This window comes from Ahaetulla prasina, chromosome 1, assembly GCF_028640845.1.
Source record: "Ahaetulla prasina isolate Xishuangbanna chromosome 1, ASM2864084v1, whole genome shotgun sequence".
NCBI lineage: Eukaryota > Metazoa > Chordata > Lepidosauria > Squamata > Colubridae > Ahaetulla > Ahaetulla prasina.
In genome coordinates, this window is record NC_080539.1 from 188,695,102 (window position 1) to 188,720,366 (window position 25,265).

Here is a 25,265-nt window from a genome sequence, read left to right on the forward strand (position 1 = left end):
GGCAGGTATGATATATTTACCATTATTGAAACATGGAAGGATGAAACACATGACTGGAATGTACTGATGGAAGGGTACAAACTATTCAAAAGAAACAGAGCTAACAAAAGAGGAGGTGGAATTATATGTAAAAGATCACTACATCTCTACAGAAATGTACCCACTTCCTGGGAACATGGCTAAATGAACATACGTCTGGGGAGAGAGATCTGAAGGATTTCTCCCTGTGGTGTAGCTCTTCTGCCTTCTAACTGAAGGGACTGGCATCTTTATGACCCGCCCAGTCAAGGTGTGTCAAAGAATTTCCCCTCAGAACTCTTCAATAGAGCTGTAAGCCGGCAAATGTCTTCTGGAGTTGAACTCCAAAGCTATCTGCATGCCAAAAGCTGAGAGGGAAAAGGCTGCAATCTGTTCGGGATTGAAGAAGCCGCCATTTTGAAATTCACCTTTCAAATGGACAATAAGTTCTGCCTCTCTTCTTAAACACCTTCAACAACTATTAATCTTTCCAGCTCCATCACGTTTCTCCATTGCATTTCTCACCATGTCTTACCTGCAGCGCCCATGCTAGCTGTCCCTTCCTGGCCAGAGTTGGAATGCCAGCACGTTTAAGTGCTGGTAGATGCTGCCTTTCCCTTCGGTGGGCCTGGGCAACTGCATTTCTTTGCCTACCTGATTTCCAGCTCTGTCACATTTCTCTATTGTGTTTCTTGCTGTCGTGTGCAGGGAAACAAGTTTGTTGGACTAAATAAAAAGTTCAATTAATCAATTCCAACTTTGCGAAGATCTTTTTTTTCATGAGATGTTGGAGTTGATTGAGTGAGTTTTTTCATTGAGGATTGATTGAGATTTTTTTAGTCCCACAAACGTTTGTTTCCTTGAACACGATGGTGAGAAACACAATGGAGCTGGAAATCAGGTGGGTAAAGAAATGCTTGGGGAAGCGAGGGAAGAAGCCAGTCAGCCTGGGAGTTGGGAATACCTTTTCTCCCCCACCCCACCCTCCCCACCTGCCACCCCCAAATTTCATTGATAAAGGGGGGGGGCAGGAAGCCTTGCGATGCCTGGCGAGAAAAGATGGCAAGAGGACAGCAGCCTGAGATGGCAAGAGGACAGCAGTCTGAGGAGCTGGCAGCAAAATCGGACAGTAAGGAGACTGGAGAGGACAATGGGCCAGTCCTGGAGTCAGGGGAAGGCCCGGACGAGGGTTATGTGTCACAGGCAGAGATGGGGCCAGGACCATCAGGGAGTGATGCATGGACTTCAGAGCTTCCAGAGGCAGACAGCAGAGAGGCAGAGGAACAGGAGGAGCCTGTTCCTAGTGCACGCATGTGAAGAGCTGCCAGAAGGCAAGAGCAGCTAAAGCAAAAAGGATGATTCAGGAGTAAGGCCAGGAAAAGATTGGCCCCTCCAATAAGGCTTAAAAGAGCAGCAAAGGCTCTTGAGCTCTTTATAGGAAAGCAACATTGCTACAATTGTTTCTTGTTGGCATCTCCCATTTCTGAACTTCATGGGGTTCTTGCCAAGAAAAGCCTTTGGCAGGGTGCCAAAGAAGACAAAGGTTTGTGATAAGGCCGAAGGACTTTTTCTAAATGACTTTGTTTTGGAATTAATTTGGACTAAGCTGAGAATGAAGTGCTCTAATAAAATATGTTTGTTTAGAACTGATTGTGTCTAGCAATAACTACTTGAGCCTAGGTCACAACAGAGGAGCCCCATCTCGCTCCAGGTGCCCCAATGAAAGGCAGCAGCAGCCTGAACACTTCTGGTTGACGTTGTGACAAGAACGTAGCTCCGCTGGGCTCCATGAAATGCAACTGGCAACTGCTTGCTGTGAGACCCTACGGGGTTAAGCTGCCATAGAGGGACGGTGAAGAGAGGTGCTTCGTCGATCGCAAGGAAACCAGAATTTCCTCATTGATCTGAAGAAAGCTCTCCTGAACGGCAGCAGGGATAACCGCCATTTTTGGTCAGTCACATGCTGGGACAACTGGGAAACTAAGATCTGTGCTGGAGTGGTGTGTGGACAGAGCAGTGAAATTGGGTGAGAAAATTTTCAACTGTTACCTTAAAGCCTTAACCTAAGTTAAAAGTTCCAAAAAATGATCTCCAAACATTAAAAAAGCAGCAAGTGGATTTATGGAGAAAGATTGAAGACTAAAAACTAAAAAGGAAGATTAAAGATTTAGAAGTAAAAGAAAAACCTAAATATGATTTAAAACATAGAAGCCTGGAAAAGCCAAACAACACTGTGAAAGGTGACTATTGGGAAAAATTGCTTTTCTAAACTCTAACTCCCCTGACTGGATGACAATCAGCAGTTTTTGACTTTTACACTGTTGAACTCTGGAATTGGGAGCAGGGGAGCCATCTACTGCAGAAAGAAGATTACTGCAACATGTAAAATTCAAAGGAAAGTGATGAAAGAAAGTAAAAAACATCTGGAAAGCTACCTGACCTTGACTTTATCTTAGTAGACGATTTGGATGCTGGAAAATATTTACTGAGCTTTTTGAAGATTCATAAGTCAAATTAAATTAAACACTAAAACTTTATTGGAACTGTACACCGAAAAGCGGATTTGAAAGATTTGAAGAAACTTGGTGGGCTAAATTAGATTTGGGTTATCAACATCATGGGGAAAAAAAGAAAAAGAAGAAAAGATAAATAAGATTTTAAAATTGGACAATTGGGAAGGTGTAAATCAGAAATTATAAAGACTAAAAGCACAAATTTATAGTATCTAAGGGTTAGAAATTTAGGGGACTTGGAGGAATAACTTGGGGATTGACCAAATCTTATTAACAATTGATTTTTTTTCTGGAGTTTTCAGATGTTGGGATACTGGGATATTAGAGGTATATTAACGTATTACAAAATGACCCAGCATGAGACAAAAAAGTTTTATGAAGAAATGTTAGAAATAGCGATAAAGAATTGATGGGAATATTTAAAGATAAAGATATGAAAGTAGAAGGCTCTCAACAAATGGTGGGAAAAGATGAAGACAGAGACAGCTGAGAAATTAGAAGGAGTGGTGGAGGGGACAACGCAAAATAAATTACAAAGAGATAAAAATAAGGTAAAAGCAGATAAAATATTGAAAAGACAGCAATAATAAATACTAAAAATCAAATAGATTAAGAGCTTATAATAGAATAGAGGGAAAAAAGGAAGATCTTTCAAAAATAATGAAAGAGTTATGAATGAATATTCAAAAGATGCAGCAGAAGGGTAAGGCAAGAGGGAACAATCAGTCTGTGTGAAAATGCTAGAAAGACATATAGGATTCCAAGAGAGAAACATAAAAGAATCACCCCAAAACCAATAAATGATGAAATTCTAAAAAGGTTGAGGGATGATGGATAGAGATATAATATTTTGCAATACAGTAACAATATTGAAAACCAATGGAAATAAGTGGAAAGTTAAAATTGGAAAAATAGTAGCACATATATAGATATATAACATAATGTATTATAAACATAAATATATTAAGATTAGGAGGTGGAAGACTAGGACTAGGTATATCTAAAGCAGGGATGAAATGCTCCCCGTTTGGGCCGGATCGGTTAATCCGGTAGCGATGGCAGCGGCTGGTTTGGAGAACCGGTAGCAAAAATCACTTGCCTCCCCCACCCCGCCCATGCTCACCCGGTCGCCCGCTGGCTGCTTCTTTCAAAAAATGCTTTTAAAAGGTAAAAAAAGGTTCTGAAAATCATAGCTGAGCCACGCAATTGTCAGAGCCTTTTTTTTTACTTTTAAAAGTATTTTTTACAATCTATTCAGCCGAATCAGTTGTAAAAAAAATGCTTTTAAAAGTAAAAAAAAAAGATCATGCACCACAGCTGATAACCCCCCTTGCATGCTGTTCTACTTACCCCATGACTTCTTTTGGCGTGTACTGTGCATGCATGCATGCAGAGCGCCTGTGCAGCCAGTGAACCAGTAGTAACTGGTTCAAATTTCACCACTGATCTAAAGGTATTATTATGATTAACAGGATGTAAAAATATATTGGAAAATATAGTTTTCAAGAACTATAAATTCAGGGGACTTAAGAAATATAATCATGGGACTGATTAAATCATATTGATAACTGGTTTTATTGGTGTTTAGAGAAAACTGAGGAATTGAAAATGTGATGGAACACTGAGTGATATTTATTATATTAAAATATTAGGGGTTAATAAGTATAAGCATGCGTCTAGAAGGAACCTTTGGGGTTTTTTAAGAGAGGGAATTTTTAAAGGGGGGACGGCAAGGACGGGTATGGGGTGTAACCCATCGGGGAGGGGGCCAGTTCCTGCATGTGCTCGCGGCGTTTCTACTATCTAGACCCGTTCCAGTCCGGCTTCCGGCCCGCTCATAGCACGGAGACAGCTTTGGTCGCCTTGGTGGATGACCTCTGGAGGGCCAGGGATAGGGGTTGTTCCTCTGCCCTGGTCCTATTAGATCTCTCAGTGGCTTTTGATACCATCGACCATGGTATCCTGTTGCACCGGTTGGAGGGTTTGGGAGTGGGAGGCACCGTTTTATCGGTGGTTCTCCTCCTATCTCTCTGACCGGTCGCAGACGATGTTGACAGGGGGGCAGAGATCGACCACGAGGCGCCTTACTTGTGGGGTGCCTCAGGGGTCGATTCTCTCGCCTCTCCTGTTCAACATCTATATGAAGCCGCTGGGTGAGGTCATCAGTGGCTTCGGGGTGAGTTACCATCTGTACGCTGATGACACACAGCTGTACTTCTCCACCCCGGCCACCCCAACGAAGCTGTTGAAATGCTGTCCCGGTGTCTGGAAGCCGTACGGGTCTGGATGGGGAGAAACAGACTCAAGCTCAATCCCTCCAAGACGGAGTGGCTGTGGATGCCGGCACCCCGGTACAGTCAGCTGGAGTTGTAGCAGCAAAGTCCAAGTGTCCAGTTACTGCCACATGTTGCCAAGAGAAAGACTCGAGACCAGGAAGGTGAGAGAAACAGACTTTAATGATGCATCAGAGCCCAGTGTGTTCAAACACCAAAATCTGGACTGCCCGGGAAACGCCCAGGCAGGTGGTTTTAAAACCCCTAAGTCAAAAAGCAGAAGTAACTATGGAAAAGTACAGAAAGTACAGTTTCACATCTTAATAATACATGTCATACAGCAAAAAGCACCTAATATCCAAATACAGTAAGGGTTGAGCAAGTATCATACATCCCCATATGGCTTCCTGTTATGTTCTATCTCTTATAGGATTTAGCAATGTTCCTGTTCAGCTGGCACATTCAGTTCCTCATTTATATTGAGGTTACACAGCAGACAATCATAAGATATAAAATATAAGGTAGTTGAATATAAAGAGATATATTAAAAGTACAGGTATCATATTAGGAAGGAGGAATAATGGATTTATGGATTATTCCAATCCTCCCGCCACACAACCACAGCTGACTGTTGGGGGTGAGTTATTGGCCCCAATGGAAAGGGTGCGCAATTTGGGTGTCCTCCTGGATGGGCGGCTGTCATTTGAGGATCATTTGGCGGCCATCTCCAGGAGGGCCTTTTACCAAGTACGCTTGGCCCGCCAGTTGCGCCCCTTCTTTGACCGGGATGCCTTAGGCACGGTCACTCACGCTCTTGTCACTTCTCGTTTGGATTATTGCAATGCTCTCTACATGGGGCTGCCCTTGAAGTGCACCCGGAGGCTTCAGCTAGTTCAGAATGCAGCTGCGCGGGTAATAGTGGGAGCCACCTGTTGCTCCCATGTAACACCAATCCTGCGCAGTCTGCACTGGCTTCCTGTGGTCTTTCGGGTGCACTTTAAGATTTTGGTTACCACCTTTAAAGCGCTCCATGGCTTAGGGCCCGGGTACTTACGGGACCGCCTGCTGTTACTTTATGCCTCCCACCGACCCGTACGCTCACACAGAGAGGGTCTTCTCAGGGTGCTGTCCGCCAAACAATGTCGGCTGGCGGCCCCCAGGGGTAGGGCCTTCTCTGTTGCAGCTCCTACTCTCTGGAACGAACTTCCCCCTGGTTTATGCCAATTGCCTGATCTTCGGACCTTTCGCCGTGAGCTGAAAATGCATTTATTTATTCAAGCGGGACTGGCTTAAAAAGTTTTATTAAATTTTTAATTGGGTTTTTTACGTATCTTAGGGTTTTAAATTGTTTTAAATTTTGGCCATTTAAGTTATATGCTCGGTTTTAAGTTTTGTTTTAATGTGTATATTGTGGGGTTTTTTACTATTTGGCTGTACACCGCCCTGAGTCCTTCGGGAGAAGAGCGGTATAAAAATCTAATAAAATAAATAAAATAAATATAGGTTCGAAGGTAGGGGGGAAGGGTTATGTTCCTGTTAATGAGGGTGGTTCCATCTGCACGGTAAGTGGGAGGGGCAGATATGGCAGAAGGGAGGGGCCGTACCGCTTCCCGGGGGTGCACGTTCGCTGTTTAAAAGCAATCGCTCGCCCTGGCCCCTCAAACTTTTCCCGTTCCCTGAGTGGTCAGAACCCTCCGGGCTTGAGCCTTCAGCTGATGTTGTACAATGCACGGTCTGTCGTCAATAAAGCCCCCCTGGTACATGATCTTATACAGGGGGGTGCTGCGGATCTTATGGGCATTATGGAGACCTGGTTGGGCACGGAAGGGGGGGTTCCCCTTGTTGAAATTTGCCCTCCAGGTTTCCGAGCATTCCATCAGCCGAGGACCCAAGGTAGGGGTGGGGTGGGGTGGCGGTTGTTATTAAATAAAGTCTAGAACCGAGGGAGACCACTATTCCTCAGATATCCGGTTGTGAATCCCTTTTGTGAAGTGGGGTCATAGAGTTCAGGTGGGCTTGTTGATCACGTACCTGGCTCCTTGCTACGTGACAACGGCCCTGCCTGGGCTGCTGGAGATGCTCACTGGGGTGGCGGTGGAGACCCCCAGACTTATGGTCATGGGGGACTTCAACCTGCCATCGACCGGCGTGGCATCGGCAGCAGCTCAGGAGTTCATGCCTTCCATGACGGCCATGGACCTGACTCAAGTAGTTGATGGCCCTACTCACATTGGGGGAGGCACACTGGATCTGATTTTTATCTTTGGACAGTGGTTGAATGATCTGGATTTAAGAGATTTAGTCATCGAGCCTTTGTCATGGTCAGATCATTCTCTCCTTAGTCTGGACTTTTGGACCGCCACTCAACACCGCAGGGAGATGGGACCAATACATTGGTTCCGTCCCAGGCGCCTGATGGACCCGGAGAGGTTCCGGACGGAGCTTGGGCCATTCCCTGAGGGTCTGGTCCATGGCACGGCTGAAGAACTGGTCGCGGCTTGGGAACGGGCCGCGGTTGGGGCTCTAGACCGTGTCGTGCCTTTGTGGCCTCTGACCCGGCGCAGGTCTCATCCAGCTACTTGGTTCTCTGAGGAGCTGAACGAGATGAAACGCCGGAGAAGACGCCTAGAGAGTGCCTGGAGATCCAGCCATTCGGAAGCTGACAGGACACTAGTTAGGTCATATAGTAGGACCTACCTAGTGGCATTGAGGGAAGCGAGACGTTGCTATATCTCCTCCCTCATTGCGTTGGCAGATAACCGCCCGGCCGCCCTGTTTCGGATGACCCACTCTCTCCTTCAACAGGGGGTGCGGGATGACCCATTACAGGGACGTGCCGAGGAGTTTAGTGGTTATCTATACGATAAAATCGTTCAGCTTCGGGATGGGCTGGATCAAAATTGGGTAGATCCAGGTGAGAGGTCAGAGACTCATCTTGTTGAGACTGTTTGGGATGAGTTTGACCCTGTGGCTCCTGAGGACATGGACAGGTTGTTGGGGAAGTTGAATGCCACCACATGTTTACTGGACCCGTGTCCCTCCTGGCTGGTACTGGCCACGCAGGAGGTGACACAAGGCTGGCTCCGGGGGATTACTAATGCTTCGTTGTTGGACGGGGTTTTTCCTGCTGCCTTGAAAGAGGCGGTGGTGAGACCCTCCTCAAGAAGCCTTCCCTGGACCCAGCTGTTTTAGGAAATTATCGTCCGGTCTCCAACTTTCGCTTTGTGGCGACGGTTGTAGCGAGTGTGGTAGTACGTCAATTACCCCAATACCTGGAGGAAACTGTCTATCTAGACCCGTTCCAGTCTGGCTTTCGGCCCGGATACAGTACGGAGACGACTTTGGTCACGTTGATTGATGATCTCTGGAGGGCCAGGGATAGGGGTTATTCCTCTGCTCTGGTCCTATTAGACCTCTCAGCGGCTTTCGATACCATCGACCATGGTATCCTGCTGCACCGGCTGGGGAGTTTGGGAGTGGGAGGCACCGTTTATCGGTGGTTCTCCTCCTATCTCTCTGACCGGTCGCAGACGGTATTGGCAGGGGGGCAGAGATCGACCCCGAGGAGCCTCACTTGTGGGGTGCCGCAGGGGTCGATTCTCTCAACATCTATATGAAGCCGTTGGGTGAGATCATCAGTGGTTTTGGGGTGAGGTACCAATTGTACGCTGATGATACGCAGCTGTACTTTTCCACCCCAGGCCACCCCAACGAAGCTATCGAAGTACTGTCCTGGTGTCTGGAAGCCGTACGGGTCTGGATGGGGAGAAACAGGCTCAAGCTCAATCCCTCCAAGACGGAGTGGCTGTGGATGCCGGCACCCTGGTACAGTCAGCTGCAGCCGCGGCTGACTGTTGGGGGCGAGTCATTGGCCCCGATGGAAAAGGTGCGCAACTTGGGCGTTCTCCTGGATGGGCAGTTGTCTTTTGAAGATCACCTGACGGCCATCTCCAGGAGAGCTTTCTATCAGGTTCGCCTGATTCGCCAGTTGCGCCCTTCCTTGACCAGGATGCCCTATGCACGGTCACTCATGCTCTGGTTACCTCTCGCTTAGATTACTGCAATGCTCTCTACATGGGGCTCCCCTTGAAAAGCACCCGGAGGCTTCAGTTGGTTCAGAATGCAGCTGCGCGGGTGATAGAGGGAGCCGCTCGTGGCTCCCATGTGACACCACTCCTGCGCAGGCTGCACTGGCTACCTGTGGTCTTCCGGGTGCACTTCAAGGTGCTGGTTACTACCTTTAAAGCGCTCCATGGCTTAGGACCGGGTTACTTACGGGACCGCCTACTGCTACCGACTGCCTCCCACCGACCCATGCGCTCTCAGAGAGGGACTCCTTAGGGTGCCGTCCACCAAACAATGTTGGTTGGCGGCGCCCAGAGGAAGGGCCTTCTCTGTGGGGGCTCCCACCCTCTGGAATAAACTTCCCCCAGGACTTCGCCAACTTCCTGACCTTCGAACCTTTCGCCGCGAGCTGAAGACATTCATCCACGCAGGGCTGGCATAGGATTTTAGATTTTATTTGGTTTTAATTTTAGTGGGTTTTATTGTTTTAAAGATATTTTAATTTGGGCCAAATTGAATAAGTTTTTTAAATATTATTTTATTCTGTATTTATTCTGTTGTTTTTATCTGGCTGTAAACCGCCCTGAGTCCTTCAGGAGAAGGGCGGTATAAAAATGTGATTAAATAAATAAATAAATAAATAAATATTATATAAAGAAATGTTATTGATGTTTACATATACTTTTGGAAAAAGTGATAAAAATCATAAAGAGAGAACAGTATTGTTTAAAGATAATGACATCAGAACCCCAACAAATAGGAAAAATAAAGAAATAAGTATAAATTGGGAAAATATAGATTGATACATAGAAGAATATCTTGAAGTTGGAAGATAAAAATGATGTATATGTAATTTACAGAGTATTGTGAGCATTGGGTGAAAAATATGTTAACCCAGTCATTACACTGTCCACAAAAATGTTAAAGAAAAACTGCAAATAAAACATACACAAAAAAAGAAAGAAAGAAAAGGCAGCAGCAGCCTGGCCACTTTTTATTTATTTATTTTATTTTGTCACAACAATATATGTAGGAATCATACAAAAGATTATATAGTATATAAACATATATGAGTAAATATAAGGAGGTATAAGCATATATATAGAAAAAAGAAAAGAAAAACAATAGGACAGGAACGGTAGGCACGTTTGTGCGCTTATGCACGCCCCTTATGGTCCTCTTAGGAATGGGGTGAGGTCAATAGTAGAAAGTTTTTGGATAAAACTTTTAGGATTGTGGGAAGAGACAACAGAGTCAGGTAAAGTATTCCAAGTACTGATGATTCTGTTACACTTCCCTTCTCCACCTTCTCCAGCACTGGAAGCCAACTGTCAGCCACATGCCCAGTTACCCATTCATCCCCTCCCCTCTCTGTGTGTCTGGGCTCAGCCGGTGCCACAGTCCACCATGCAGGCTGGAAAGGGTGCATCTGTGGTGGGGTGGTAGCAGCAGCAGCTCGGTGTGCTCAGCAAACTGCTTGATGAACTTGTGCAGGCAGATGTAGAGCGCACCCAGGTGGTAGACACAGGTCAAGACGGCAGCCTCATTCCGGTGCAGAAACGACGGCAGTTCTGGAGACACCTGCGGGGGAGGAGGAGGAGAAAGGGTGCTGGGCCGGGCTCATGGACGGAGGGTGGGCACCCCCTCTCGAACTGCCTCCATACCCACTTGCAGGCAACTGCCCATGAAGAGGCCAACCGGGTAGCCAATGCAGCACCAGTAGCAGGTTGTGGATCATGGCACCACACGGGGACTGGGCCTGAGCCCCTCTTCACAGAAGCCCCAATAACACCCCCAGCCTCCTTAAGGCAGAGCTGGCTCCAGGCGCTAGATTGGCCCCCTGCGAAGCCCTTGTCTGCCAAGGAGCCCAGCTGAGGTCTCACTTGCTGCCCACTGAGGTGCCTGGACTCCCAGTGATGGATGGGGTCCTTAAGGCACTTAGCTTGGCCACTGTTTAATAGCTCCAACCCTTCCCTCTGGGCGACTTGAGCTGCCTTGGGGTTTTACCTGCGCCATCACTTGTTTGGAGGGTGGCAGGGGGTCAGTTAGAGGACTGCCAAGATGCCGAAATTGCCGCAAGAGAGCCCGGGTGAGGTGAGGAGTGGCGAGCCATGAGGTGGGGGCCGGACATGGTGATTCAGCCAGTTCAAACTGCACACAAAGTTAACAACTGGTATATGATTAGACAGAGGTTGATAATATCCATGATCTTGAGTACTTCAATCTTTGTGTATTTGGTTAAGTCAAGTGTGCTGTGGAGTAATGTTGTCAGAGATTCTCGGCTAATTCCAGGTCAATGGGCCTGAAAATGGCTGTAATATCAAATGAGACCATGATTTTGACCTCATCTATTGCCACGTCTTTGATTTTTTTAAGCTATTGTAGTAGGGAGTGATGGTGTATGCTTTCCCTTATAAGGTGCCCAAGTGTTTTTATTAGTTGTTCTGTGATCTTGTAGGTAGGGGTCTCTGGTAATGGTAACACTTGGAGGGAGAGGTATGTCAAGCTTGTGTATTTTGGGGCATCCATAGAAGCATGAGAGACAGGTCCACTGCTTCTCATTCATCACTGGTCCTCTTTGGTAATTTGGCTTTCTTGGTAAGTCACTGAGAGTTCTCTTGATCTGATCATCTATTGGACTGGTAAATTTCACTAGGATGTAGAGGATGCGGAGGCTGACAGTTTCTTTTCTTTTAATAATTCACTTTTTGTATATATTGTCATCTGACCTTAATAACTTTTTAAGATTTTTAAATTTTTAAGAAAACGTTGGATAACCATCTCTCTGAGATGGTGTAGGGTTTCCTGCCTGGGCAGGGGGTTGGACTAGAAGGCCTCCAAGGTCCCTTCCAACTCTGTTGTTATTATTATTATTATTAACTGTGGTTTGGCTTTTGTCTTCTGATGGGAAGATGATAGTCTGGTCTTTTTTAGGCTTTTGAGGGCTGCTCTGTCCTTTGCTGTAAGTTGACTGTTCTTGTTTTCTTCTGGTTTGTGGAATGATGGTTTGTGTGATAGATCTTTTATGGGTAGTCTAGCAGTTTCAAATGTTCCTTCTAAGGCTGCAAAGAATTCCAATTGATTGGCATCATCTGTGTTATAGTTGAGGCTTTTCTGTAGAATATTGTGTTCTGCCATGGATAGTGGATGACTGGACATGTTGACTACACATTTGTGCTCTGGTGTCTCCTTGATTTTGGGGTTTAGTTTGAACAGTTTCTTTTGAAGTTTGTTTTTACATTTTCTGGCATATCTCTAGGAAATACTCATGATGGTGGTGTCCAGCCTCTCCATGTGCTCTGATATAATGTTCTCTGAGGTTTGTAATGGTACATTGCTATTAGTTTAATCTAAGGTGTGCTTCTGTGATCATGAGCTATATCATTTTTTTTGCCCATTTTCCTTGGCTATTTTCCATCAAGCTATAATGGAGTATTTGTATCTCATGATTGAAATGAGAGGTCCTTTCATTACCCAGACTAGGTAACATCATCAGCACTAATGATGTTACCTAATTAGGGTAATGAAACATCTGAAAGACAACCAAGCTTAGAGAGCACCCAGAACCCCTCATATTTCTCTCAATCACACTTAAAGTAGAATATTCATTTGGAGTCTTTTTTCATTTATTTATATAATTTTATACCATCTCAACAACTCTAGGTAGTTAACAATAAAACATTAAAATTGAAAATCCATAAAAGAAATTAAACATCAACTGTATAAAATAATGAAAAATGGCAACTCATTCTAATACCCACTAAAGGCATGTTTTTGGGGGGATTTTCGGATAGCCAAGGGGGCAATCTTATCCCTGGGGACTTTGCATTCTATAATGTTGGGTGAATTACAGTCAAGAGCTACCTTCTGGTCAATTTCTTTCACCTTTCATGATGGGACTCCTTGGGCAAACCTTCTATCATAATTTAATTTAACACAATGAACCAACTTTTACTGTCTTTGTTAGAAAAAGTATGTAAAATCCCTAAGATAATCAGCCTCTTAAAGGAATGAGTTAGATGTTCTAATTAATGAGATGACAAAAAGGTGTGACTGAAGGGCTCTCTCTTCAGTACATGTTGATTGAAACAACTAGTGTCTGCTATAATACAACACAAGATTGCCTCAATCAAAAAAGAGTTCTCTGTACCTGTCAATGCTCGTAAAGCTAGATAGTGCCATTGCAATGACCCTTTCTTGTACTGATCTATATTCATCAGATAATATACAAATGAAGAAAATGTAACATCATCATTCCCCTTCTCAGATTGGTTGACCGAGAAAAATCACCCCAAGAACTTCTGTCTGAAATAGGTTGCTATCTTTCTTTAGAACTGAAGCAGCCTTCTGACCATTTGACTCCCTCAATTATGTATTGTTCTTTCGTTATACAGTTCATGGAAGTCCTTTTATCATCTTTACTGACTGCTTTCTTGAAAGAAAATTTTCTATCACATGAGCCAGCCATTGCCCTGGATTTCTTGATGAGAGTTTGGTGATGTAAATTTGGTGTAAATTTAGTTTGATTTCTTTCAACCAATACAGCAATATTACAAATAATTCTATTTTTGCTTCACCTCTGATTTGGGGCTGTAGAAAGGCCCACCATGGAGAATGGATATGTAACATTTGGAAACTATCTATCCTGAGCACTTCTACAGATTACAAGTTGTCCTCAATTTACAATCAGTTGTTTAGTGACTGTTCAAGTTTACAACACTACTGAAAAAAGTGACCTATAACTATTTTTTTACTTATGACTGCTGCAGCATCCACATGGTCATGTGATCAAAATTTGGATGCTTGGCAACTGGCATGTATTTATGATGGCTGCAGTATCCCAGTAGGTGTCATGTGATCACCTTTTAGAACCTTTTGACAAGTAAAGTCAATGGGGAAACCAGATTCACTTAACAACTGTGTTATTAAATAACCATGGTGATTCACTTAACAATTGTGTCACGAAAGGTTGTAAAGTGGGAAAAAACTTACTTAACAACTGTCTTGCTTAGCAATTGAAATTTTGGACTCAATTGTGGTTTTAAATCAATGAATACCTATACATATTCAGCTCAATGCACCTATTCTTGCCTTAGGCAGAAAAAGTTAGGATCCTCTTATATTCTAGAAAATGGAAGGAAAGCTCTATTTTCTATTTGTATTCTTTCAGCTTCTTAAATGAGCCTTTAGACATTACTGATTGGTTATTGGGCTAGATGGAATGGCATGAGTGGGAAATCAACTTTACTTCTAATGTTTATGTATATTAAACTTTTCTTTGGCAAACTGAGCAAATGGGTGGGGAATGGAGCCTTACGAACATTAATTGTTGATGCACCCCAAATGGTTTTCAAGCTTGCTCCCAAAGAGCAAGTGAAAGCAATGGTTTCTGCACATCTGTGGTATGAAGTTTTTGTAATTATCTACTTGTGAAATAGGAATAATACCATAAGTAATTTAAATCATATACTAAATTATTTATATAACAGGATCTGATGTAGGATCTTCAAGATAAAATATTTATTCTCGCAATGGTGATATTAAAAAGGGATAAGGATAAAATAGCAGAAATCTTTTTTTTTTAAGGAAACAAGTAAAGCAATAAAAGAAGCACATTCTGGAGAAAGCTTCTTCCAAGGTTACCAGAGTGGGAGAGAAAAAGAAACTGGATTACAATTATGTAGGAAGATGGAAGAGAGTTACTACCTTTTGGTTTAGCTAAAATATGTTCTGTACAGATGCAAATATGAAATGTAATTCATAGAAACCATGAAAATAATTATTTTTACTAGGCTGCAATGAAAGAAAAATGTTAACAAATAAAGAAGCAAAATTTGGATCAAGTAGTTAAATAATGAAAAGAGGTGAACAAAAACTAAGGATCTAAGGATCTTTATCAAAAGTAGGAAAAGTCAGAGCTAAAGAAAATATGACTTTCAACTAAATCAGTTCTGTTTTCTGAAATTTAGCTATATGATGGACTAATAAAAATGAACACATAAAAGCAGAGGAAAATATTGAACAAAACACTTACCATGTTTCTCATCTCCTTCAAGCTCTACTGTTGCCTCCTAAATTAAATAAACAAAATGTTTCTGAATTATAGAAGAGGCGTCCAAATTGTTAAAGGTTCAATGAGTTCATTCAACAGGTAAAACCCAAAATTATATAATTGCAGAAAATAAATATCTGGCCTATTGAGAACTTGTGGGCCCTTCTTAAATGGGAGATTTATGGTGAAGGAAAACAGTACATAAACATTCAAGTTTATGCAGCTTGGAGATAGAAATAGGCATAAAAATGATGATATGGTCAAAATACTTGCCTAATAATTATACACACAGTGTATGAAAAAGATGTTTCTCCAGGTAATGATTTTTAAAATTTTTGTTGTCAGTTGTCATACTCACACTTGAGTATCATCTCATTGATGAAATTTTTATGACTTTATTTTCCCCTTCCAATAAAGTGATAATCCTAGATGTTCATATACTTTTGTCACATACAAATCACAACTTTCGATCATTTTCCTCAATAAATAATTGAACAAGTATAATGTTTTGACTAATTTTTAATTGGCTTCTCTTTATCTAGTTTTAGTACTTCTAGGGAGAACAGATCATATTCACAGAGAAATAAATACAGAAGTGTGAGCAAGATCTTCCACTGACTTCAGATATCCATCGAATTCTGAGGACAAACCAGCCTAATATTTTTCTTATATTTGTCAAGAAAAAGAAGTAAATTTTTTTACTTACATTGATCACAGGAGAAAGTATATGACCAGTTTTGTCCTATTTAGAACTCTTCAAATATACAAAATGGATCAGGTTCAAACCTATTAGGGTGTTAATAGGTTCCCTTGTACATGGGGACATGATGTAATGTAACATCCACATTTTTCTGCATTGAATGCAGAATATATTATGTATATTTATCATTCTAAAGATAACTGCAAATCTTCTTAGATTAACTAAGATTGGAAAATGTCTCCACCTGAAGTCTAGATTTGAACTTTCAACAGCCAGATATAAATGGAAAGTAACCTATTGAAATCCCACAAAGAAAATGAGAGCAAAACAGTTGACAACACATTAACATTTTCATATTTAAATAAGAAAGCACATAAACTAACCATTTTCAGTTCTGTTATTTCAGGTAGCTGCTGTTCTGCTTTCACTATAAACTGGTCATCCTCCTCTTCTTCTCTATCTATAATAACATTGGATATCATTTTGGCACTGCCATTTCTATAAGAAAATAAGAACAGAACAATAATTCAGATATTAAGTTGTCATAGATAACATTTTTAAGGCAGAAAATAAACCTTCCTTCCAAACCAGGCTCTTTCTAAAAAGCTGTAAAATTCAATGATACAATCATTACAAGTGGAAATTTACATTTACAAGTGGAAATTTGAGAGAAATTCAAAACATACTATTTTATTCTCAAAAAAACCCCAACATTTTCCTATTTTAAAAACATCTCGCAAAGTAGAGTAAAGAAAGATCTGCATCCCTGAAGTAGCTGCGTCAAACCACATTTTCTTTGCAGTACAATTTGTGAACCTTTTCCATTTTACTTATCATAATTGTCACATATGAATGACCTAGACTGGACTCCTCTCCAAAAAACTGAATCCAAACCAAACATTTATTCAGAGTCTTCTGCCTGCTACTACATTGGACATGGTAGCTTTCTACCTGCCTTGAATAACCCTCACCTTGTGCAAGTGGATGCCAGCAAAATGCCGGCAGCCCTAGACTCATATAATTGATTTCTCATCTGTCAACATGGAGCTGGTAGTTTCTTGTAACTTTGTAAATAAAAGTTACTATGTTTCTGACAATTTCAAGCTTAACAAGTCACAGTTGCTAAAACTAATTATAAATATACTTAAAATAGAATATAGACTTCATATAGACTACATATAGACTTCATATAGACTTCACAGAAGATAATGTTGAAAAAGCCCTTCGCAACCTGAAACCATCATTATCTATTGGACCAGATGGACTATGTGTATACTTTTTAAAAAAACTTTCAATTAATATAACTGAACCCCTAAGCATAATCTTTAATAAAGCCTTCAAAACTAGTTCCCTTCCAAAACTCTGGTCCCTAGGCACAGTCATCCCTATCTTCAAAAAAGGAGATCCAAGCCTAGTGGAAAATTACAGACCTATCTTTCTATGTTGTGTCTCATGCAAAGTAATGGAATCTATCATAAACCAATCCATTACACTCCACCTTGAAACAAACAACCTTCTCTCTAATAAACAATTTGGTTTCAGAAAAAAATTGTCTTGTAACTTACAACTTCTCCACTGCAAAAACATATGGACTACCAACCTTGATCAAGGAAAAGCAATAGATGCAATCTACATAGACTTCTGCAAAGCTTTTGATTCAGTAGTACATGATAAACTACTCCTCAAACTAAAATCCTACGGCATTTCAGGACCTCTTCACAATTGGATAAATGCCTTCCTGTCAAACAGACAACAAATGGTCAAAATTGGCAATGCTATATCAAATCCTGTTCCTGTCAAAAGTGGCGTTCCCCAAGGTAGTGTTCTTGGATCAACACTCTTCATACTATACATAAATGATCTCTGTGACCTCATCTCAAGTTATTGTGTTCTCTTTGCTGACGATGTCAAACTATTTAATACCACTAACAATACTTCTACCCTACAAGAAGACCTCGACTTAGTTTCCGATTGGTCTAAAACTTGGCAACTCCAAATCTCAACCAGCAAATGCTCAGTCTTATATATTGGAAAAAAGAATCCTATCAACAAGTACAAACTTGATGGTCATTACCTTACTGACGACCCCCACCCTGTCAAAGATCTTGGAGTTCTCATATCAAATGACCTTAATGCCAAATGTTGTGCCTTGTCCGCTTTCCCCGCAGCCGGGCCCGTCTTATCTGCTTCCGAACGCTGAGGAATGTCCTAGCATGTCTCCCGGCCCCAGCCCTGGCTCCATGCCCAGACAGGCCGAGGAAGAAGAAGCGCCTCCAGACCACAGCCCTAGCTCCATGCCCAGGCAAATGGAGCAACTAGACCCCTCCCCCTCCCCCACAGCATGTGAGCCTGAGGAAGGTTAATTACCAACAGCTGCAGACTGGAGTGACCCTCGCTTCAGGAGAATTGATAGGCGGCGGCAACAGAAGGAAGAGGGGGGCAGGCCTGGATAAGTGCTGAGTCATGGAGCCACACCCCATGGCCTATATAAAGGATCTGCTTTCTGGCATTCTCTGAGTCAGGCAAAATCTACCTTATCTTGCTGAAGTCACTTTCTGGTCTCCTGCCTGCCTTGAGAACTTTGCTAGGACTTTGGCAGAGCTGCAGAGGCATGCCTGATTCGGATTTCCCTGACCCGGCCATCAGTGGAGGCGTGGGACACGACACCAAAGCCCACTGCAACTACATAGCAAAAAAGGCTCTAAAAGTTGCAAACCTAATTTTATGCAGCTTCTTTTCCAAAAACTCTACACTACTAACTAGAGCATACAAAACATTTGCCAGACCTATTCTTGAATACAGCTCATCTGTCTGGAACCCATACCACATCTCTGACATAAATACAATAGAACACGTCCAGAAATATTTTACTAGAAGAGTTCTTCGCTCCTCCGAAAACAACAAAATACCTTATACCACCAGGCTTGAAATCTTGGGATTAGAAAACTTACAACTCCGTTGACTTCGACATGACCTGTGTTTAACACACAAAATCATCTATTGCAATATCCTTCCTGTAAAAGACTACTTCAGCTTCAATCGCAATATTACAAGAGCAAAAAATAGATTCAAGCTTAATGTCAACCGCTTCAAACTTGATTGAAGAAAAAATGACTTCTGTAACAGAGTTGTTAATGCTTGGAACTCATTACCCAACTCCATAGTCTCTACTCAAAATCCCAAAATCTTCAACCAAAAACTGTCTACTATTGACCTCGCCCCATTCCTAAGAGGATTATAAGGGGCATGCATAAGAGCACAAAAGTGCCTACTGTTCCTGTCCTATTGTTCCCTTCATTATATCAAATTAATATAGCTGATGCGTATCTTTTTTACTTATATATATATATATATATATATATATTTATATATATATATATATATATACCATATATATATATACCATCGACCATGGTATCCTGCTGCGCCGGTTGGAGGGATTGGGAGTGGGAGGCACCGTTTATCGGTGGTTCTCCTCCTATCTCTCCGACCGGTCGCAGTCGGTGTTGACGGGGGGGCAGAGGTCGGCCCCGAGGCGCCTCACTTGTGGGGTGCCGCGGGGTCGATCCTCTGCCCTTCTGTTTAACATCTACATGAAGCCGCTGGGTGAGATCATCAGTGGTTTCGTGTGAAGTACCAGCTGTATGCGGATGACACCCAGCTGTATTTTTTCACACCGAACACCCCAACGAAGCTCTCAAGTGCTGTCCCGGTGCCTGGAGGCCGTCACGGGTCTGGATGGGGAGAAATAGGCTCAAGCTCAATCCTCCAAGACAGAGTGGCTGTGGATGCGGCATCCCGGTACAGTCAGCTAAATCCGCGGCTGACCATCGGTGGCGAGTCATTGGCCCCGATGGAAAGGGTCCGCAACAGGCGTCCTCCTGGATGAACGGCTGTCTTTAGAAGATCATTTGACGGCCGTCTCCAGGAGAGCGTTCACCAGGTTCGCCTGGTACGCCAGTTGCGCCTTTCTGGACCGGGATGCCCTATGCACGGTCACCACGCACTCGTGACGCCCCGCCTGGATTACTGCAATGCTCTCTACATGGGGCTCCCTTGAAGGGCATCCGGAGGCTGCAGTTAGTTCAGAATGCGGCTGCGCTGGTGATAGCTGGAGCCCTCGTGGCTCCGTGATAACACCCATCCTGCGCAGACTGCACTGGCTACCTGTGGCTTTCGGGTGCGCTTCAAGGTGCTGGTGACCACCTTTAAAGCGCTCCATGGCATTGGGCCGGGTTACTACGGGACCGCCTACTGCTACCGAATATCTCTCACCGACCGTGCGCTCTCACAGAGAGGGTCTCCTCAGGGTGCCGTCAGCTGCAATGTCGCCTGGCGACACCCAGGAAGGGCCTTCTCTGTGGGGGCTCCCACCTCTGGAATGAACTACCCCGGACTTCGTCAGCTTTCGGACCTCCGGACCTTCCGCCGCGGGCTTAAAACATATTTATTTAACTGTGCAGGACTGAGCTAGATTTTAAATTACTGGTTTTAAATTGGGTTTTATTTTATATTTTTAATTCTAAATTAACGGGCTTTTTTAGAATAAGTTTTTTAATTGTTTTTATATTGTATTTATATGTTTTTAAATGCCTGTACACCGCCCTGAGTCCTTCGGGAGATAGGGCGGTATATAAATTTGATCAATAAATAAATAAATAATCAATCAATAAATATATATATATATATTTTCTTCATGATATGTTGTTTTATTTATGACAATGTTTGTGTATACTGTTATGACAAAATGAAATAAAAAAACCCCAAAAGTATTAATAGAAGTAGAAGAAATTACTTCTTTATGAGTTATAATACTAAAGGAGCTATTTTTATCTCCCCTTCACCTATAGTTAGTATTTTTTAATGATATTTATTACTGTGATGCTTTAGGTTTTTTTTGTTTTTTAATTGACTGTTCTATTTATTATGTGCTGCCCAGAGTTGCTTTTGGTGAGATGGGTGTCTATATAAACTCTTATAGTAGCAGAGTTACAAAGGTATACCCATAACTGTCTGCTGGGTATAAAATTTAGCATAACTCTATCTAGACCCGTTCCAGTCCGGCTTCCGACCCGGGTACAGCACGGAGACAGCTTTGGTCGCATTGGTGGATGATCTCTGGAGGGCCAGGGCCAGGGGTTATTCCTCTGCCCTGGTCCTATTAGACCTCTCAGCGGCTTTTGATACCATCGACCATGGTATCTTGCTGCGCTGGTTGGGGGGATTGGGAGTGGGAGGCACCGTGTATCGGTGGTTCTCCTCCTATCTCTCTGACCGGTCGCAGACGGTGTTGACAGGGGGGCAGAGGTTGACCGCGAGACACCTCACTTGTGGGGTGCCGCAAGGGTCGATTCTCTCGCCCCTTCTGTTCAACATCTATATGAAGCCATTGGGTGAGATCATCAGTGGCTTTGGGGTGAGATACCAGCTGTACGCTGATGACACCCAGCTGTACTTTTCCACCCCAGGCCACCCCAATGAAGCTGTTGAAGTGCTGTCCCGATGCGTGGAAGCCGTACGGGTCTGGATGGGGAGAAACAGGCTCAAGCTTAATTCCTCCAAGACGGAGTGGCTGTGGATGCAGGCACCCCGATTCAGTCAGCTGCAGCCGCGGCTGACTGTTGGAGGCGAGTTATTGGCCCCAAAGGATAGGGTGCGCAACTTAGGTGTCCTCCTGGATGAACGGCTGTTGTTTGAAGATCATTTGACGGCCGTCTCCAGGGGGGCCTTCCACCAGGTTCGCCTGGTTCGGCAGTTGCGCCCCTTCCTTGATCGGGATGCCTTGTGCACGGCCACTCATGCGCTCGTTACCTCTCACTTGGATTATTGTAATGCTCTCTACATGGGGCTCCCCTTGAAGTGCACTCGGAGGCTTCAGTTAGTCCAGAATGCAGCTGCGCGGGTGATAGAGGGAGCTCCGCGTAGCTCCCATATAACACCGCTCCTGCGCAGACTGCACTGGCTACCTGTGGCCTTTCGGGTGCACTTTAAGGTTTTGGTTACTACCTTTAAAGCGCTCCATGGCTTAGGGCCTGGGTACTTACGGGACCGCCTGTTACCACATGCCTCCCACCAACCCGTACGCTCTCACAGAGAGGGACTTCTCAGGGTGCCGTCCGCCAAGCAATGTCGGCTGGTGGCCCCCAGGGGAAGGTCCTTCTCTGTGGGGGCTCCCACACTCTGGAACGAACTTCCCCCGGGTTTACGCCAAATACCTGACCTTCGGACATTCCGTCGCGAACTGAAGACACATCTTTTTATTCGCGCGGGGCTGGCTTAAATTGAATTTTATTAAATTTTAAATTTTATAAACTAATTTTAAAATGGGGTTTTTAGTTCATTGTATATTTTTCAGGCCAATTTTAAAATAAGTTTTTTAATTGCATTTTAAATTGTATATTGTACTATCTGTTTTATTTTTGCCTGTACACCGCCCTGAGTCCTTCGGGAGAAGGGCGGTATAAAAATCAAATAAATCAAATAAATCAAATAATAAATAACTCATAACATTCTAAACCTACTACAACTTCCAAGTGCTTGTGAAAAGCAGGAGCTAAAGGTCTTCTGTTGACAAGAGTGGGAGTTAAAACCACAACAACAGGATTGGAAGGTAACGTGGACATCTTCTAATCCAATTCCTTGCTCAAGCAGGACACCTTATATCCGTGATGGTGAACCTATGGCCATTTCTGCGGGCATGTGAGCCGTTGCCCTAGATCACCTCCACCACGCATGTGTGAGCGCCTCCTGCTGGCCAGCTGTTTTTTAGGTCTCTGCCATGCATGCGGGAGACATGCGCGAATGCCCATGCCATCCCTCCCCTTCCAGGAGTCTCCACACGGCCATTTTGGATGTCTGGTAAGTACAGGGCTCGCGCAGAAGTTTTGGTGGGGTGAAAAATGGGCCTACCAGAAGTCCAGAAATGGGCCATTTCAAGCCTTTGGAGGGCCTCCAGACGGCTGGGGGAGGATATTTTCACCTTTCTGAGGTTCCCTGCGCTCCACCCGCTTTTGGCACATGATGGTAAAAAGGTTTGCCATTACTGTCTTATACCATTCCGGACAAATGGTTGTCCAAGAATTTCAATAGCACAGTTTCCAATAGTTTTCAATAGTTCTGAATAGAGGTATCAGACAACATGATAAAATAAAGGGTATAAATATTAAGAAAGAAGTTTATAAATTGAGGCATTTGCTGATGATCTCGTCATATTTTTACAGGATCCAAAAATAATATAGAATATTTGATGAGGAAATTAAATGATATTGGGGCTATGGCAGGTTTCAAAATAAACAAACAGAAAACAACAATGTTGATTAAGAATATGTCTTCTCAGGACAATGGTATATTTATTTATTATTTATTTATTTATTATTTAAATTTCTATTACGCCCTTCTCCCGAAGGACTCAGGGCGGTTCACAGCCAGATAAAAATACACAATAATATTACAATATAAATACAATTAAAATACAATTAAAAAACTTATTCAATTGGCCGAGATTAAAAATTTAGAATAAATAATACAAAACCCATTAAAAACCCATAAATTTAAAAAACTAACCCAGTCCTGCGCAGATGAATAAGTGAGTTTTAAGCTCGCGACGAAAGGTTCGGAGGTCCGGAAGTTGACGGAGTCCTGGGGGGAGTTCGTTCCAGAGGGCGGGAGCCCCCACAGAGAAGGCCCTTCCCCTGGGCGCCGCCAGACGACACTGTCGCGCCGACGGCACCCTGAGGAGTCCCTCTCTGTGAGAGCGCACGGGTCGGTGAGAGGTATTCAATAGCAGTAGGCGGTCCCGTAAATAGCCCGGCCCTATGCCATGGAGCGCTTTGAAGACGTTCACCAAAACCTTTATCAAAAAGTTGGGTTTTAGGATTGAGAAAAAGGTGAAATACTTAGGGGTTATGTTGATAAATATAAACATAAAACTTTTCAAAATAATTACCTCCCTCTTTGGAGGGATATTAAGCAGGACTTACAAAGATGGGACAAGTTGCACCTGTTGTGGTCCGTCAGCCGCCTACAGAGCTGGCAACGGAGTCGGACAGCGATGAGGCTGAGGTGAGGCCAGGGCCATCGGGAAGTGAGGTGCGAACTCCAGAGCCTCCAGTGACTGAGAGTAGTGAGGCAGAGGAACAGGAGGGGCCTGTTCATAATGCATGCATGAGAAGAGCTGCCAAAAGGCAAGAGCAGCTCAAGCAGAGAGGACAACTCAGGAGTAGAGCCAAGAAATATTTGGCCCCTCCCGTAAGGCTTAAAACAGATCAGCACTAGTGTTTCAGCTTTCCAGAAAACAATGTTGTAGCTGCGTCCTCTGCTTCATGTATGTCTTTGTTTTTGTGGCTTCTGGACATTTGCCAGGAAGGGCTTTGGCAGTTTGCCTAATTGGACTAAGATTTGTGAGATAACTGAAATATTTGTGTTTGGCAGGCATTTGTTTTACTTTGAGTTGAACGACGCTGGGAATGAAGTAATTCCCAGCTGTTCGAATAAAGTTTCTTTTTCCACGGACTAAGTTTATTACTACCTATTTTGGCCTGGGTCACAACAGCACCTACTGTATCTCTATTGGGTAAAATCATTGTAATCAAGATGAATATATTTAGCAAAGATTTATTCCAGACATTACCAATACTTGCAAGCATTAAGTCCATTTAAACAATGGCAGAAGGATATTTCTAAATTTATATGGCAAGGGAAAAAACCAAGAATTAGATATAAGCTACTGCAAGATACTAACGAAATGGGGGGGGGGTTTGAGTCTATCAGACCTGAAACTGTATTTTGATGCATGCTGTCTGGCCTGGTCAAATGAATTAGAGAACCATGAATTAAGATTTAGATGGAATAGCTCTCTATGGTATGATAAAATTAAAGTTAATGTTGATTTTAATAATCACTTTGTTAGACATGCCATAGTAAGAGTTTGGAATAAAACAAGGTTCTCAACGAAGTTGCCTCTTTGGGTGTCACCTCAGGAAGCGTTTTTTTAGAAAAGAAATGGTGGCAAAGCCAGACTGGTTGACGTATGACAAAGTTTTATCTTTCAACTCTGGTGACCCAATAGTAAAGCCAAAGTTTTCCCTTTGGCTTTACTATTGGGTCACCAGAGTTGAAAGATAAAACTTTGAATCAGAAGGTTATGTTTGCCATTGGCTTCCTTACCAATAAGAAAGATTTAAATTAGATAAAAAGAGTTATGTGTTTGATTTTGTTAAAAATGAATTGGAAATTTTATTGTGTGGAAATGATGAATGTATTATTGCTAAGATTTATAAAATGTTATTGAAACTGAATTTGGAAAATGAACATGTAAAAAACATTGTATGATTCAGTGGGCAAGGAATTTTGGATATAATGTGATGCTTGAACAATGGGAAAGTATGTGGATTAAGGATTTAAAATTTACACTAAATTATAATTTTAAAGTTTTTTTATAAGATGATGTATCGCTGGTATTTAACACCAGATAAGCTATCTAAGATGTATGTTGGAACTGTAAAAGTAAAGAAGGGACTTTCTATCATTTATGGTGGACATGTGATATAGCAGAAAAAAAAAATTCTGGAGGATGATTCATATTTTAATATAGAAAATTCTGAAAATGAAAATAAAGATGAAACCAGAAACTTTCCTTTTAAGTC

General features: G+C 42.9%; 1 protein-coding gene across 3 annotated transcripts in view; it reads right to left on the minus strand.

Annotated features, from left to right (window-relative positions):
* TRAF3IP1 (TRAF3 interacting protein 1) overlaps positions 1 to 25,265 on the minus strand; it is a 243,132-nt gene that overhangs the window by 75,526 nt on the left and 142,341 nt on the right. For all 3 annotated transcript variants that reach the window (XM_058185485.1, XM_058185495.1, XM_058185504.1), the window contains exons 11-12: positions 16,005 to 16,119; positions 14,904 to 14,940 (exon numbers count right to left, since the gene is read on the minus strand). In XM_058185485.1, coding sequence (XP_058041468.1) covers positions 14,904 to 14,940; positions 16,005 to 16,119 — 152 coding nt within the window. The remainder of the gene's footprint in view (positions 1 to 14,903; positions 14,941 to 16,004; positions 16,120 to 25,265) is intronic.